The 17493-nt window shown below is 35.7% G+C and overlaps 1 protein-coding gene across 3 annotated transcripts in view; it reads right to left on the minus strand.

The window, feature by feature from the left end:
- Positions 1 to 17493, minus strand: part of RB1CC1 (RB1 inducible coiled-coil 1) — a 99792-nt gene that overhangs the window by 10178 nt on the left and 72121 nt on the right. For all 3 annotated transcript variants that reach the window (XM_012442916.3, XM_012442914.2, XM_064384179.1), the window contains 5 exons: positions 15800 to 15965; positions 13140 to 13248; positions 12799 to 13039; positions 6182 to 6236; positions 5060 to 5107 (listed from right to left, as the gene is read on the minus strand). In XM_012442916.3, coding sequence (XP_012298339.1) covers positions 5060 to 5107; positions 6182 to 6236; positions 12799 to 13039; positions 13140 to 13248; positions 15800 to 15965 — 619 coding nt within the window. The remainder of the gene's footprint in view (positions 1 to 5059; positions 5108 to 6181; positions 6237 to 12798; positions 13040 to 13139; positions 13249 to 15799; positions 15966 to 17493) is intronic.

The following is a 17493-nucleotide window of genomic DNA, read 5'->3' on the forward strand; positions in this document are numbered from 1 at the left end:
TTTTTGTTTATTAAGTCTAATTTTGGTGCTCTGAATTTCCTACATTTCCCTCTGAACACTATCTGGTACAATGCAGGGTTCTCAATAGGTGTTTTTAAAAAGAGAAAGAAAACAAATAATAACTTGGAAGGCCTAAAATTGTAGAGCAGCTTACTAAAATTATCCAGACAAGGCTGGGCGCAGTGGCTCACACCTGTAATCTCAGCACTTTGGGAGGACAAGGCAGGCAGATCATCTGAGGTCGGGAGTTTGAGACCAGCCTGACCAACATGAAGAAACCCTGTCTCTACTAAAAAATACAAAATTAGCCAGGTGTGGTGGCGCACGCCTGTAATCCCAGCAACTCAGGAAGCTGAGGCAGGGGAATCTCTTGAACCTGGGAGGCGGAGGTGGCAGTGAGCAGAGATCGCACCATTGCACTCCAGCCTGGGCAACAAGAACGAGACTCCGTCCCCCACCAAAAAATTATCCAGACAAATGGTCTATGTCCTGTCAGTGAAGGTAAGATTGACCATCATTTTTTTTTTTTTTTTGAAAGAAAGAAAGAAAAAGAATAAAGAGGAGGAAAAAGGAAGAGAGAGAGAGAGAGAGAATGGGAGTATTGCTTTCTTGCCCAGGCTAGAATGCAGTTTAGTAATGGGTATTGAAAACCTCTTTTATACCAATAATTATACTTGATGTAAACAGGAAGGAATAAGGGAAGAAAATAACAAACAAGCAGCCAACCAATATTTCATTTAAACCTATGAAATGCTATGCAATTACTGAGGAGTGATTTACTTCCAATTATGTAGTCACTTATGGAATAGGTGTGAGGTGGTAATGTATGTTTTATGTATTTGAAGTGGAGAGTTCTATAAATGTTTTATTAAGTTTACTTGTTCCGGGTCTGAGTTTAAGTCCTGGATGTCCTTGTTAATTTTCTGTCTCGTTGATCTATAAAATCATTAGCTCTTCTTGTTACATTGATCCTTTTGCCATTATGTAATGTCCTTCTTTGCCTCTTTTGCTCTTTGTTACCTTAAAGTCTACTTTATCAGAGGCGAGAATTGCATCTCCTGCTTTTTATTTGTTTATTTTTACTCTCTGATTGGTTGATAAATCTTCCTCCTTCTCTTTGAGTCTTTGTGTATCGTTGCATGTGAGATGGGTCTGGATGCAGCATAGCAATGGGTTTTGGCTTTTTATCCAATTAGAATATATGTAACTTTAATACTAGCATTTGATGCTAGCTGGCTGTTTTGCCCATTAGTTAGTGTAAATTTTTTGTTGTGTTAATGTTCTTTTCTTTTTGATATATTTTTGGAAAGGCTGATATTGGTTGTTCCTTTATATGTATAGTGCTTCTTTCAGAAGCTCTTGTAAAGCAGGCCTGGTGGTGGTGAACTCTCTAAGTACTTGTTTGTTTGCAAAGGATTTAATTTTTCCTTCAATTATAAAGCTTAGTTTGGCTGGATAGGAAATTCTGGGTTGAAGGTTCTTTTCTTTAAGGATGTTAAATATTGGTCCCCACTCTTTTCTGGCTTGTAGGGTTTCTGCTGAGAGATCTGCTGTAAGTCTGATAGGTTTCCCTTTATGGGTAACCTGACCTTTCTCTCTGGCTGCCCTTAGTATTTTCTCCTTCATTTCAACCCTAATAAATCTGGCAATTAAGTGCCTTGGGGTTGGTCTTCTTGAAGACTATCTTTGTGGTGTTCTCTGTATTACCTGGAGTTGAATATTACCCTGCCTTGCCAGGTTGGGAAAGTTTTCCTGAATGATATCCTGAAGAGTATTTTCCAACTTGGATTCATTCTCTTCATCACATTCAGGTACACCTATCAAACGTAAATTAGGTCTTTTCACATAGTCCCATATTTCCTGGAGACTTTGCTCCTTCCTTTTCATCCTTTTTTTCTCCAATCTTGTCTTCTCGTTTCATTTCACTGAGCTGGTTCTCGACTTCTGATATCCTTTCTTCTACTTGATCAATTCGACTGTTTAAACTTGTGCATGCTTCGCAAAGTTCTCGTGTTGTGTTTTTCAGCTCCATCAATTCACTTATATTCCTCTCTAAATTGTCCATTCTCGTTAACATTTCGTCAAACCTTTTTTCAAGGTTCTTAGTTTCTTTGCATTGGGTTAGAACAAGTTCTTTTAATTCACAGAAGTTTCTTATCACCCACGTTTTGAAGCCTGCTTCTGTTATTGGAACACACTCGTAATCTATTAAGCCTTGTTCCGTTACTGATGAGGAATTGTGATCCCCTGTAGAGGGAGAGGCATTCTGATTTTGAGTATTCTCTGCCTTTTTACGCTGATTTCTTCCCTTCATTATATATTTATCCGTCTGTTGTCTTTGTAATTACCGACTTTCTAACTAGGTATCTGAGCAGACGTCCAACTTGTTGATTCCCAGCGCCGAAATCTGAGCAGTCCACTGCGCCGGCCAAAATAGCGGTGTTAAGATTGATGGTGCTTTTCTGCCCGGGAATCTCCGGACTCTGCACCAAAAACTGGTGTGCTAAGGCACCAGCAAAACCACTGCGCTGGCCACAAGAGTCGCCCTGGCGACACGTGGGGCTCCTCTGCTGGGAATCTCCTGGTCCGTGAGCAACTAATATTCATCTGAAAGTGTGGCGTCCTCTCGTTCTCTGCGCTTTCACTGAGAGCTAGGAGCCCGAGCTGCTAGTAATCAGCCATCTTGGATCTCTCGACCATCATTTTTAAGACCATAATTCAACTTTATTTAAAAGTTTTAAAAGCTTAACTTTTTCATATATTATAAATAAAGATAAGGAAGAAAAAATATTTGAATATAGCTGTAAGTGTATGTAAAAGTGTGATTTACATTTGGACACCTCTCTGAATGTGACTGTGATGCTCTCTGGGTCTGAAAGGCAATTTATTCTGTGAAAAGAAAAGAAATCTAGGGACCCAAAAATCATTAAGCCAAAGGGAGGTCAAGCTGGGAACTATATCAGACAAACCTGCCTCCCATTTTATTCCTAAAATAAGAGAGCTACAAAGACCTCATAATTTGCCCACAAGGAAATTCCTTGTGGAAAAAGGACAGACAGAACTCAAAAGTCATCCCTCTGGTTCCTCTGTTCACATGAGACAAACGCATATCTGATTACTTTCTTGGCCCATTGTTTCACTAAGCCAGACCAAGGCATAAGTGACAATTCCTCTACCCTTCTCTGACATGTAAATGTGCATTCAGTGAAAGGCTAATCACAGATTCAAAAGAATGCAACCATTTATCTCTTATCTATCACCTGGAAGCCCTCTCACCAGCTTTGAATTGTCCAACATTTCCAGACTGAACATTTTATACATACTGATTGATGTCTCCTGTCAAACTAAAATGTGTAAAACCAAGCTGTGTCCTGACCACCTTGGGCACATGTCATCAGGACCTCCCAAGGCTGTGTCATGCATTCATCCTTAACCTTGGCAAAATAAACTTCTAAATTGATTGAGACCTGTCTCAGATACTTTTGGGTTCACAATTTTAGAAACATATGCCAAGCATCTACAGTATACAAGTTACCATTCTAGATGCTAAGAATGTAGTAGTGTCCAAAACTGATGAAAATCCTTGCCAAAGACAGCTTATATTCTATTGAGGATACTACATAAAACACATGTTGAGTCATGTCTGGGATAGGCAATTATTCTAAGTCTTTGTGACAAAATTAATGATTCACAGTATAATCACTACAAAATATGTAAATTTTGCTCTTCAAGTTAAGGTATAAAAAAGGAGATGTTTCATGACAAGATATTTTCATTTTTTAAAAAATTAAATTCTAAAAAGTATTTCAAAAGTACTTAACAGACTCCTTAAACAGTTCCTATTACCTTGTAAACTGTAATTACTAGAATTTGAAAAAATAAAGTTATTGCTTTATTAAAACATATAAATGGCTGTAAAATGGGCTGTTCAAATAATTGGTTAAGTTCACAGGTTAAAGCCAAGACAATCAGGCCACATGCAGCAAAATCCTAGGAAATTCCAATTTTCCTGGAGCTGGGAGGCTGAGGCAGGCGGATTGCTTGAGCTCAGGAGTTCCAGACAAGCCTGGACAATATGGGAAAAACTTGTCTCTACAGAAACAAAACAAAAATTAACTGGTGTGGCAGCGCTTGCCTGTACTCCCAGCTGCTTGCTGGGCTGAGGCAGGAGGATTGCTTGAGCCGAGGAGACTGAGGCTGCAGTGAACCAAAATCGCACCACCCTCTCACCTGGGTGACAGAAGAGACCTTGTCTTGATTTTTTAAGAATTAAAAACAAAACAAAACAATAAAAACCAGGGCAATTTATAGTATCATATGGTATCTCCTGCCTTTCAGGCACTTTCACTTAAAAATAAGATCCACGAAAAGGGCTGGTGGCACAGCGGCTCATGCCTGTAAATCCCAGCACTTTGGAAGTCCAAGGTGGGCAGATCACTTGAGGCCAGGGGTTTGAGACCAGCCTGTCCAACATGGCGAAATCCTGTCTCCACTAATTATGCAAAAATTAGCCAGGCGTGATGGTGCACACTTGTAATCCCAGCTACTTAGGAGGCTAAGGCACAAGAATCGCTTGAACTTGGGAGGTAGAGGTTGCAGAGAGCCGAAATCACTCCACCCTAAGCAACAGAGCAAGCAAGACTCAGTCTTAAAAAAAAAAAATCATGAAAAGATATAACGTATTAAAATTACGCACACTTGGGAGTAAACATATTAATCTTCCAAATGCTTATGAAGCATAGCTCAAAACTGATTTTCATGATTCTTTTAAAAAGAATCTTAGGTGCTTCAACTGGTCAGATCAATAGTCTTAAGTCTTGGCAAGACATTATTTAATTTCACACAAAGAAAAAAGTCCCACTCTACAGTCAGGTGGTATCTCTGGCCTGACTTCAGCATTCTGAAAATCAATAGGATTCAATGACCAACACAGGTCAACAAACCTACTATAGATAAATCAGTCACAGCACACATCCTCTGATGGAATATTTTCATAATGAAATATGATGCAAATCATTTAAAAATGTTAAGACAAATTTACCAAGAAGAAAAATCTTACCAGTCTTTGATTTAACCGTTTATTTTCTTCTTCTTTCAGTTGCAATGTCTGCAAGTGGAAAGAGAGACCTATGGTTTATCCTACCTACTCAAATAAATCTAAACAATGATTGTTAAAAAGTTCTTATCATCAGACAAAAATGTTCTGTTCTGGTATGAAAATTTGATAAGCATATTATTTTCTATGAATCCTTTCCAACTGTTTTCCTTATCTACTTGCTTAAATGAGAACCAGAGCAATTTTAGATACATTTACCAAGGACTGTCAAACATTAATATGCATTAGAAACACCTGTGGGGGGAGGTAAGAAACACCTGTGGAATATATAAATATGTAGCAAAATTTGAGCTCTAAGCTCTATCCCCAGAGACTTTGTTAACTAAGTCATGCCTAACAGAATGTATCTGGCATCTGTAACATACAGCTCAGGTTATTGTGAGGTAGGAAATCACATAACCCTTTAATAACAGAACACATGCTATAGTTCAAATAAAGTTGTACACATCCTGAATTTGGATTTTTATCAGACAATTATGCTTGTAAAGAAAAAAATGACATTGTTGGAAATCTTATAGGCCTAAAGAATGAAAAGTAATCTATGAATAATTATCTGCCAAATGTATACCAATTGATCTTATAGTACTCTTAATAAAGGGAACCCCTTTATTGTCAATTTTTTCTTGTCCATTTCAATTAATCTTTATTAAAAAAAAAACTCTCTTCATTACTTATTTTTGTTTTTGACATTTCTAATAAGTATTTAATACTTTTTAAAATAGATGTTTAAAACTGCTATTTATGTCATTTTGATGAATTCTTAACTATTAGATAAAATTATTATTTACATATTGATTTAATGAAAACTACCAACTTTTTCCTCTCATACAGACTTCATTCATTGGGAAATTACAAAAAACAGAGGGGCTGAAATACTGCCAACTGTTTAGCTACTAAGATCATAAATAACAAGGCTTCCCAAAACAATGACCACAAAGTTAATCATAAAAAGATTTAATTTATAAACACAAATAGCCTACTGTATGTTTCCAGAATGCAGTTTCTTTAACTGTATCTAAAAGTGAATATATTAAACATGGTACTTCGAGAAGAGAATTTACTTACTCGTTCTAACAGCATTATCCGCTGTTTTTCTTCAGACAACATATGAATATTTTCTCTAAAAGTGAAATAATAATTTAGTTTCAGTCTTTCGAAATTCTAAACTTTACATTCATTCTTCAATAAGATTTTGGAAATTTAAATATTAATACAGGTCACTTTAATAATTTAACGGTTTTCATAAATTTTCAAAGGTAGCTTATTTCAGTTAGCATGTAATTTCAATGTTGCATATTCTCTGTAGCAGACCTATTATCTATAAACCTTTTGAAATAATAAGTAAAATTCTGTGTATATATATTTATCTAGAGATATCTTTAAATTTCTTATTTTTCTCAGGAATTAAGAACCACTCTTCTCCCTTTATGTGAATGAATCCACGTTACTGATAAAAGTTGTAGTTCTTGAGTGGCTAAAGAGTTCAGTAGATTTACTACTAAGTGGATGCTATGTACTCACTAGTTACTATGCCAGGTGTGAATTTGCCCATTACACTAAAACATCCAAAAACTAATTAGAAAAAAAAATGCTATAAAATTAGAAAAGAGAAAAACAAATATTATTTAGGTTTTAAAATTCATCTACAGGTATAATCCCCCAATTATATTTTAAGCAACTTGATGCAAGGCAGGTATTCTGTCTTCTTCAACATGTTAATTCTTTAGGAAGAGGCTTTGCCTAATATAAAATCATAAAGATTGACTTCTATAAGAGTTTTATAATTTTAGCTTTTACACTTAAATCTATGGTCTATTTTAAGTCAACCTGTGCATATGTGAGGAAAGGGTCCAACTTCATCTTTTTGCATCAGGATATCCAGCTATGCTAACCCTGCACGACCTGGATTTTCTTCATGGAATTGTTTCAGCACCCTTGACCGTAATGGAAGGGTTCAACTGACATGAATACAATGGCTTATTTTGGACTCTCAATTATATTCCATTGATATATATGTCAGACTAGCACTGGACCCTCACTTACAAATTTTAAAAGTCAAACAGTGTGAGACTTTGTTATTTTTCAAGATTGCTTTGGCTATTTTGGGACTCTTGCAATTCCGTATGAATTTTAGGATCAGCCTGGGCTTTTCTGCAAAAATCACAGTTCAGATTATGATAAGAATTATGCCGAATTGGAAGATAAACTTAGGGAGGGCTGCCATTTTAAGGAGATTAAGTCTTCCTGTCAGCAAACACAGGATGCTTTTCTATCTTCTTTTTGTTCCTACAAAGTTTTGTAATTTGTACAAGTCTTGAACTTCTTATGTTAAATCTATTTCCTAAGTATTTTTATCTTTTTGATGCCATCATAAAATAAACTGTCTTTTATATCTCATTTTTGGATGATTCACTGCTAGTAGAAAGAATGACATTTTTTTTTTTTTCTTAAGAGAGAGGGTCATGTTACTTTGTCCCTGTTCAAAAACTCCTAGGCTCAAGGGATCCTGCTGCCTCAATCTCTTGAGTAGCTGGGACTACAGGTGTGCACCACCACAGCCAGCTCCAATTGATTTTTGCACATTGAGCCTGTATCCTGCAACATTATTTAACTAGTTTATTACTTACAATAGTTTTTTAGAGGAATCCTTAGGATTTGCTAAATAACAGATCAGACTACATATGCAAATAGAGTGTTTTATTTCTTCCTTACCAACCCAGATGAATTTCTTTCTTTTTTCTTTTTTTTTGAGATAGAGTCTTGTTCTGTCACTGAGGATGGAGTGCAGTGGCGCAATCCCGGCTCACTGCAACCTCTGCCTCTGGGTTCAAGTGATTCTCCTGGCTTAGCCTCCCAAGTAGCTGAGATTACAGGCAGCTGACACCATGCCCAGCTAATTTTTGTATTTTTAGTAGAGACAGGTTTTCACTATGTTGACCGGGCTGGTCTTGAACTCCTGACCTCAGGTAATCCACCCGCCTCCGCCTCCCAAAGTATTGGGATTACCGGCATGAGTCACTGCGCCTGGCCAATGCCTTTAATTTCTTTTTCTTGCCTAAGTGCCCTTGATACAACTTCCAAATACAATGCTAAGCAGCAGTGGCAAGAGCAGATCATCTTCATCTTGATTTTAGGGGAAAAGCATTCAGTCTTACACCACTGAGTATGATGTTAATTGCGGGTTCTCACAGATGCCTTTTAACAGGTTGAGGAAGTCAATTCCTAGTTTTTTGAGTGTTTTTATGATGAAAGGCTGTTGGGTTTGGTCAAATGCTTTTTCTTCATCTATTGAGATAATCATGTGTTTTTTTGTCCTTTCATTCTACTGATACAGTGTATTACATAAACTGATTTTAGATGTTAAACCAACCTTGCATTTCTGAAATAAAGTCAATTGAAATTCCTTTTGTATTCTGCCAGACTGGATCTATTAATATTTTCTTGAGAATATTTGTATAAATAGTTATAAAACATGTATTTTTTTCTTGTGATGTATTTGTCTGATTTGGTATTAGTATATAATATTGGCCTCAGAGGATAAGTTGGGAAGAGTTCTCTACTACTTTTTAAAAGAGACTATAAAAAAAATTGGCATTGGCTGGGCAGGGTAGCTAATGCCTGTAATCTCAGCACTTTGGAAGGCCAAGGTGGGTGGATTACCTAGGTCAGGAGTTCAAGACCAGCCTGACCAACATGGAGAAACCCCGTCTCTACTAAAAACACAAAATTAGTTGGGCCTTGTGGCACATGCCTGTAATCCCAGCTACTTGGGAAGCTGAGGCAGGAGAATCGCTTGAACCTGGGAGACAAAGGTGGGGCGAGCCAAGATTGCAACACTGCACTCCAGCATGGTCAACAAGAGTGAAACTGTCTAAAAAAAAAATGGCATTAATTATTTAAAAGTTTTTATCTTTTATTTATTAAAAATATTAACCACCAGACTTCTGCTGTTTATAGTGTTTTCTGTTATACTAAAGTTTCAAATTTCAATGTAATATTGATTATTTTCCAAGTGCTCTTCTACTCTGATTTCAGAGTAGTCTTTTAAGAAACTCTGTAAGTTCAAAACAAATTTAGCCTTTACTACATCTATCATTTGTTTTTATATACAATGTAAAATTTGGGTCACCTCCCAACAACAAATAACCAATGACTCTCATGTCCCATTCTGAGGAGTCCATCCTTTATCAAACTGATTTAAAATGTCACATGTAGAGTTCCACATATATCCATTGGTTTGTTTCAAGATTACTAATTCTATTAATCTATTTGTCTGTGGCTATACCAATAATGTACTGAATTAACTATTATCTATCTAGTTTAAGACTATATCTTAACACATAGCAGGACAAATCTCTACTCCCTGATCTTTATTCAGAAATGCTAATCAATTATTTTTATACATTTTTAAAATATAAATTTTAGCATAAAACATCACTTTTTACCTATTAGAATTTTAGTTGAGTAATAGATTAAAGCACTGAATACATCTGAGGAGAAAAAGGATATCTTCATAATACTCCATTTCCATCCATCTTTCCACAGATAGCTTTCAGGCCATTCATAAAGTTTTAGTTTTCTCCACAAAGTCTTGTATATTTTTGTTAAATTTATTACAAATAAATTATTTCTTAAAATTTTTATTGGGATCTTTTATACATATTCAAATCAGCTTTTGCTGGTAAATATGCAAGCTACTCCTCTTTGGATATATCTATGACCTACACTGATGTACCCTGTTAATTCTAATATTTCTTTAGGTCTTTGTGGTTTGTAAAGGATATTGTCGGAAAATGATGACAGTTAAGTGTTTCCAAATTTTATTTGTCTTGCTGAATAGCAATGGTAACAGCTGGCATTCTTATGTTCTTCCTGAATTTATGGAAAATACTTCTAAATGTTTCAATATGATATATAATGCTTGCTATGCCTCTCAAATATACTTGCGAATAAACAGGAAGTTCTCATCTACTCCTACCTAGTCTGCTAAGGATTTTTTTGGTTAAACTATTAAATAAATGGGCACTGCATTGTATCAACTGTCATTTCAGCTACTACTGAGATGATTCTATAAATCTTCTCAAATAATCGAGCGAATATGGTAACATATTCTACTATAGTTATTCCTCTGGCATTCCTGAAGTAATCCACTGGGTCATGATGACTGTATCATCATAAAACCACATGGCATTTGATAAGCTAAAACTGTCTTTAAGATTCCTTGTATTTATAATTCACAGGTGAGATTAACTTACATCATATTCTCTGTAATTTTTAAAACTATACCTGAGGTTATGTCCCTCTTTTCATTATACATATTTATTTGTACCTTATATTTATTTCAGTATCTCCTAAACAAATTTACTTTATTGTGGCTCATCTGCTTTTATTAATTCATTTAAAAACTAAAGGTACTTGAGGCTATACAGTTCTCTCAGAGTACCACACTTTGATTATACCTCTCAGTTTTTGTTACTTTAGTTCTGAATAACTCAATTTTCATATTTATAACAAAACCTACATATGATCTCCCTCATATGCAGAATCTTAAAATGTTGATCTCATGGAAGTAGAGAGCAGAACAGTGGTTACCAGAGGCTGGGAGAGTACAGAGGACAGGAGATGAGGAGAGGCTGGTCAATAGGTATAAAGCCACCGCTAGGTAGGAAAAGTAAGTTTTGGTGTCCAATAATGTACTGTAGTATCTCAAAACAGCTAGAAGAGAACATTTTGAATGTTCTCACCATAAAGAAATAATAAATGTTTGAGGTGATGTGTTAATTACTCTGATTTGATTATATAATGTATACATGTAACTACATCACAATGTAAACCATAAACATGTATAATTTATGTGTTAATCAAAAAGCCTAAATTCCGCTAGCTTTTTAAAGCCTTCTGCTTTGAATTGCTTTTATATTTTTTTCCTTCTGTACCTTTCTGAATCACATTATAGTAAACTTTCTATATCATTTGGCTCTAGGTACCTCTCATATGTAGAATGCAGTTGGATGTATTTTTTTCTGAGAGGTTTTAATAAGGTGGTTCACTTTTTTTCACACGTGTCTGGACATATTTCTGTCATTTAGGTTTTCTAAATAACCATGTTTTCTTCATTTGTTTATATCTTGGTTTTTGAATTACATTTTTTTGTTCTATTTTATTTTTAATATACATTCTTAAGCCTTATATCCTTCCAAGTCTACAGGTAATCAATTTTTTTTTTTTTTTTTTTTTTTAAGACGGAGTTTCGCTCTTGTTACCCAGGCTGGAGTGCAATGGTGCGATCTCGGCTCACCGCAACCTCTGCCTCCTGGGTTCAGGCAATTCTCCTGCCTCAGCCTCCTGAGTAGCTGGGATTACAGGTACTAATTTTTTGTATTTTTAGTAGAGACGGGGTTTCACCATGTTGACCAGGATGGTCTCGATCTCTTGACCTCGTGATCCACCCGCCTCGGCCTCCCAAAGTGCTGGGATTACAGGCGTGAGCCACCGCGCCTGGCCCTAAAGGTAATCAATTTCTATTACTTTCCTTTGAACCAGAAAGACAGAAACCTAAATAATTTTATTTAAAAAACAAAAACAAAAACAAAATCCCCTGCTAAAGTTTCTCTAAGGTCAGGCAGATAATGGGCTTAAATGAAGATGCAATTGACTGCTTTCCTCTTAGTAGGCAGGGGGTGGGGTATGAAGGACACTGTACTTACTGGTTTCTTACTGTGTACTAGAGCGTCTCACAGGGGCTTGTTATATTTAATGCCCAAAGTAAACCTGCTGGTGTATCATAGCTGTTATCTTATAGATGGAAAAAATAAGGGACGATGGATAACTTGCTCAAATTCCCAAGCAGGTGTCAGACTCAGGACTTGAACCTGGATCTGTTCGAGCAAGGAGACTATACTGATACTCTATGATATCTTTTGGTAACCCCTTGATCGAATTACTTTGCTCTACTCTTCTATCTCATATGGGGGTGAAGTTCTATTTTATTTTTGCCACTGGGCATAATTCTTTGTGTGGCATAATGATCTGGACTTTCTGCCCTTGGAATCTCAGTTCCCGTATCTGAAATCCCAGAGGTGCAACTGGAAATGCAAACTCTACTTGCAAGTTCCTTTGGAAAGGAGCACTTTCTTGTCCCAGTTCTGTCTCTCCCACAGATATTAATTGTAAGCACAATTTTAGTAGTCTTACACTATATTCAATGAAGAACTGTTGAAGAAAGTTCTAAATTCTGGTAAGCTCTGCCAAGATTTCAATGTAATTCAGTAAACATTTGCTATATATGAATAAACAAATAATAATAAAACTGCCCTGCCTTTCCTCACCAAAATGAATATATTCATTACAATAACCCCTTTATAGGTAATAGATCCCAAAATGTCAACATTCCTTGTAAATAAAAATGGCTCAACACTATTGCCATGATCTTTATTTTGGCAGTATAGGATAATTCTGGTGCACATATTATGTATAATATAAAAGTATCCCAAAATAACTCATTCAGTAATGTTTTCTCACATTTACAGTTTAAGGAATTAAAATAGCACAACTTTCAGATATATAGGCTGTGGACAACCAGTAATGCTAAAAATATTTTCTCTCTTCAGAGCTTTATAACTTACGGAATTTCACTAGTGCTTTAAAAGTCTTAAACAATAGTTGAAAACAGCCATACTTACTGTACAGACATCATGCTTGTCTCCATTGCTGAATCCACTCTTCCTTCATCTGCTGTTTCCAGAGCAGATCTATCTGATTCACCTGGGAGTTCAGGTGCACAAGCTCCATAAAGTTCTGGGGCTGCAGCTACATATGGTGAAGGAACAAAACTGCTACTACGCAACTTACTGACTTCTTCTTCAAGCTTTTTCTTTTCCTCAAGCAAACGAGCTCGATCTTCAGAAAGTGACTCTATCAAATCTGAAAGACCCCCAACATGAAAAAAGTATTGTGCAATAAAAAAAACCATTTAGCATGAATATATGTTTTTCAATTAAAAAGCATTACAAACAGTACAAACCTTTATCCCGTTCTTGTTGCTGCATTGTACTTTTCAATTTATCACTAAGATCATTTATTATGTTTTCTTTTCTCATTTTCTCTCTTGTTAAAACAGTGTTAAAATTTGTCTGGAACAAGACAATAATAATTATTTAAATTTATCTGCATGTACTCAGCAGCTAGGACTTAGAAAATAAACTTGCAAATATTCTTTTCTGTGGTGGGTTTGTATACGGAGATGATAGTGTGATTCATGAATGTTTTTAAAATGAAATGCAATATACTGTGGCAAAGCACTTGGTTCCAACTTAAGTATACTGAAAACAAATTCTATTTTCTTATTATTGTCCATGTATGTACTGTCAGAGATTTTGAAATTTTGAAGAATCAGAAGAATCAGTAACTTAGAGTATGGTCAGACATTTAATTTTTTTCCTGGAATAATCATCCTACCTCTGAAACCTTCCTTTTGTCTTTAGCATTTGATCACCAAAGTAACATTTTAGAAATGACTCTATCTTCCTTATTTCTGTTATTTGGATATCTGCAATGGTCACTGGAATACTGATTTATATTGGCTAGACTTGTTACTCCCCCACTTCTATAAACTCTTAATATGAAGCTCATATATCTGATTGCCTGCATGGATCTCATGAGACAATCTGGCAATTTTAACTGCAGTTTCTTTAATAAAGACGAATGAATTTGTTTAAAAAATTTTGCTTAGGCCAGACTTAGTGGCTCACGCCTGTAATCTTAGCACTTTGGGAGACCAAGGTGGGAGGAATGCTTGAGCCCGAGAGTTTGAGACCAGTCTGAGCAACACAGCAAGATTAAGTGTCTACAAAAAATTTAAAAATTAGCTGGGCATAGTGGTGCATGCCTGTAGTGCCAGCTATTTGGGAGGCTAAGGTGGGAGGATTGCTTGAGCCCAGGAGATCCAGGTTACAGTCAGCCACAATTGCACCACTAAATTCCAACCTGAATGACAGAATGAGATCCTGTCTCTAAGAGGCAAAAAAAATAAAAAATAAAAAATAAAAAAATTTACTTACAAGATTTCATTAATAGCTTTTTGAAATGTAAAAGCAATTGATAAATGATAAAATGACCTAAATTGACTCTTCTCATCTACACGACATTTCTAATTCCAAAATTTTAAGAGCTCTATGGTCCTTGGATAAATGAATAATGCTAACAACGCAGACAATAGGGAGACTTAGACCCAGGTACAAATCACCTTAAATTAACTACAACTTAACATACACACCATGGAAAATTGGAAGGTACCTTAGAAGTCATCTCTCTTGCTCTAATTTTATAAATATTAAAAGAGAAATTAAAACATGAAGAACTAAATTAGATAGCTGTCAATACTTTACTTTTGGTTTCAATCAGTTAATTCATTCCTTAATTTTAGAAATCTAAAATTGTACATGCTTATAAAAGAGCACACAGAGAGACAATGCAATACAACAGAGATAAAGAGATCAATATGCAGAATGAATCATATAGAATAATCTATAAATCCAGATTCTTAAAGACAGAGATGTCACTAATGACCTCTTCATTGTTAATTCTGATTTAAAACTTGGCTATTCTTCCTTCCTGAACACTTAACTTTGGCTTCCCCTAAGCCACATACTTCTTTTCTGGCTCCCCTTTCTTATTCCCTTTTCCTAGGCTCTTCTTTCCCGAGGTCTTAAAAATCTAAAATTGTTATGAGGTTTGAACTACACTTTATTTTCTTTCCATTCTCTGATTTACATTTTTTCAAATTCTACAAAGACACTAATTAATCATAACATTTTAGGAAAAGGAAAAATATCACATAGTATTACATGTGTACAACAACCATAAAATGCACTTTCAGAATTGTATCCCTCAAAACGCAGTATTATCCCTGGCCTGAATTCTACCAGTGGCTACCCAATTGCTCTTCCAGCTGACTACTTTGCAGTCCTCCAATCTTTCTCCATGTTCCAGTGATCTTCATTAAGTAGAATTCTAATTATGCCATTGCATTTAGTTGTTCTCCAGTACTTTAGGTAAAGTACAAGCTCTTTAGTAAGGCATCTGGTCCTTGATCTAGCCCCAACATACTTCACAAGCACTATCTCTTATTATTGACCAGCAACAAAGTACATTAGTAAAATTCAACAACATTCCATCTTAATCTACCACCAGCCTATCAGAAGGGTAAGAATTACACAACGTGTGAGATATTTATGTTGATCTGAATGTAATTTAGGATGACAGAATTTAGAGACTTTGAAGCTTAGAGAAAAAAATAGCAAAAATCATTTTTTTAAACAAACAAAAAATCATTTCATAGAAAACTAATCTTAGTTCTGAAGATGTTGAATGATCTACCCAAGATCACACAAGTGGTGAAGAAACCAGGAACAGGATTCACATTTCCTCACTTCTAATCTAAGACTATTTCATTCTGAAGCACCTGATATTGTCATGTGACACATTAACATGAAAAATACCCTTTACCAGATGAGTAAAGAAACTAAAAAATAAATTCTTAAAAATACATGCTTTTGTCATGAGAAAATTTATTAACAGGATTAACGTAAGGAAAATCACATTTGAGATATAAGAAACCGTCAGCTACATAAAGAAATTATGTCTACCTCTAGTTCTCAAATAAATGGGAAAAGAGGTACACACCTGTTGTTCCGCAATCAAAGACGTTCGAACATTTTGCATTTCTTCATTCTTTCTTTTTTCTTGCTCTTCAAGTTGTTCTAGAAACTTAGCTTTTTCTTCCTGAAGCTTTTCTTGAAGTTCAGCAACTAAGCTTGAAGAATCTTCTCTGGTAGAGTCAATAGCAGGGCTTACAAATTAATTATAGCATTAATTTTTTTAAAAAATTACCCACAAATATACCAAATATCATATTTAAGAAATTTATCTTCTTTAAACCTAATAATGTTGTGTGAAAGATATTTGTGTGAACCCTAACTCTGATCTAAAGAGAGAAATAAAAGTTTAATACAGATTAGATGCTCACTGACACTAACAAGGTTTACCGATTTTATCAGTATTAAAATATGCTGCTAAACCTCAAGAAGCCGCTGTTATTAAAAACTACCTTGATTACTAGGTCAATTTACTGGTTTAAATGTACATCTATTTGTTTTGAAATGATACTTTAATGTTTGTGAAATCAAGGTGTGTTTTGCAATCAACGTGGGCATGTATTTAAAATGTTCACTCTACATGTATCCTATGTAATTTTCTAATCTATCTGTATGATAGGAATATACTATTTATGCCAATAATCATAAAAAAATTATTGGGATTCTTTTAGTCATATTCCAAATTTACCGATAAAAATCTAATAAATCAAACTTGCTGCTGAGATAACCTTCCCTCCAAAGGGATAGCTTTCAACAGCCAAACACAGAATATGCAGTTTGAAACACAGTATCTTGGTCGGGTAAAGTGACTCACGCCTGTAACCCCAGCACTTTGGGAGGCTGAGATGGGTGGATCACAAGGTCAGGAGTTCAAGACCAGCCTGGCCAACACGGTAAAACCCCATCTCTACTAAAATACAAAAATTAGCCAGGCAAGGTGGCAGGTGCCTGTAATCCTAGCTACTTGGGAGGCTGAAGCAGGAGAACTGCTTGATCCCAGGAGGCAGAGGCTGCAGTGAGCCAATATCGTGCCATTGCACTCCAGGCTGGGTGAAAGAGCGAGACTCCGTCTCAAGGAAAAACACACAACAAAAAACAAAACATTATACCTCTATCAAAGTCTGAGACTCCTTGCTTAGCTCCCAGGAAGGCTGGATAAGGAATCCCCTATTCCATAATACAATTAAGTAAGAGGCAAGGTGAAGGATATACTTTTAGTTTCTCCTTTAGGTCTGAAGAGGAGGGGCACTGCAAGTTTAAACTACTCCATGGCTGGAAAACTGACATATTACATAAATGGAAGTCTTACTGAGGAACAATAAAGGATTTATAAAAAGGGACTCAGACTACTAACAATGAAGTGTTTGGGATGAAAATAGGCACAGGCAAGGCTTACAAATAATCCTGTTTGGGCAAAGTCTTCTTCGAAGAAACCTCCACAGTTCTAAGGTAAGCTGAAATTTTTAGGAACAAAAAACAAGGCCACGGTTTAAGGAGGGAATCAAGAGAGGACTGAGGTTGAATTGGAGGATAGTTAACAGTAAAGGTAAATTTTATTGCCAAATACCGTATAAAATCATTGAAATGTTTGGTCATAATATGGTGTGAACCTAGGTTTTGAAAAGATGATTGTGAGAAAGAAAACTTGTAAGAAACGGGCACAACTCTCTCTGAAGAAGCGCCTTCAACATGATAAAAGATCCTAGAATCATATTAGAGTTA

Source organism: Aotus nancymaae, unplaced genomic scaffold (genome assembly GCF_030222135.1).
Source record: "Aotus nancymaae isolate 86718 unplaced genomic scaffold, 86718_ANA_hifiasm-v0.15.2.pri h1tg000036l, whole genome shotgun sequence".
NCBI lineage: Eukaryota > Metazoa > Chordata > Mammalia > Primates > Aotidae > Aotus > Aotus nancymaae.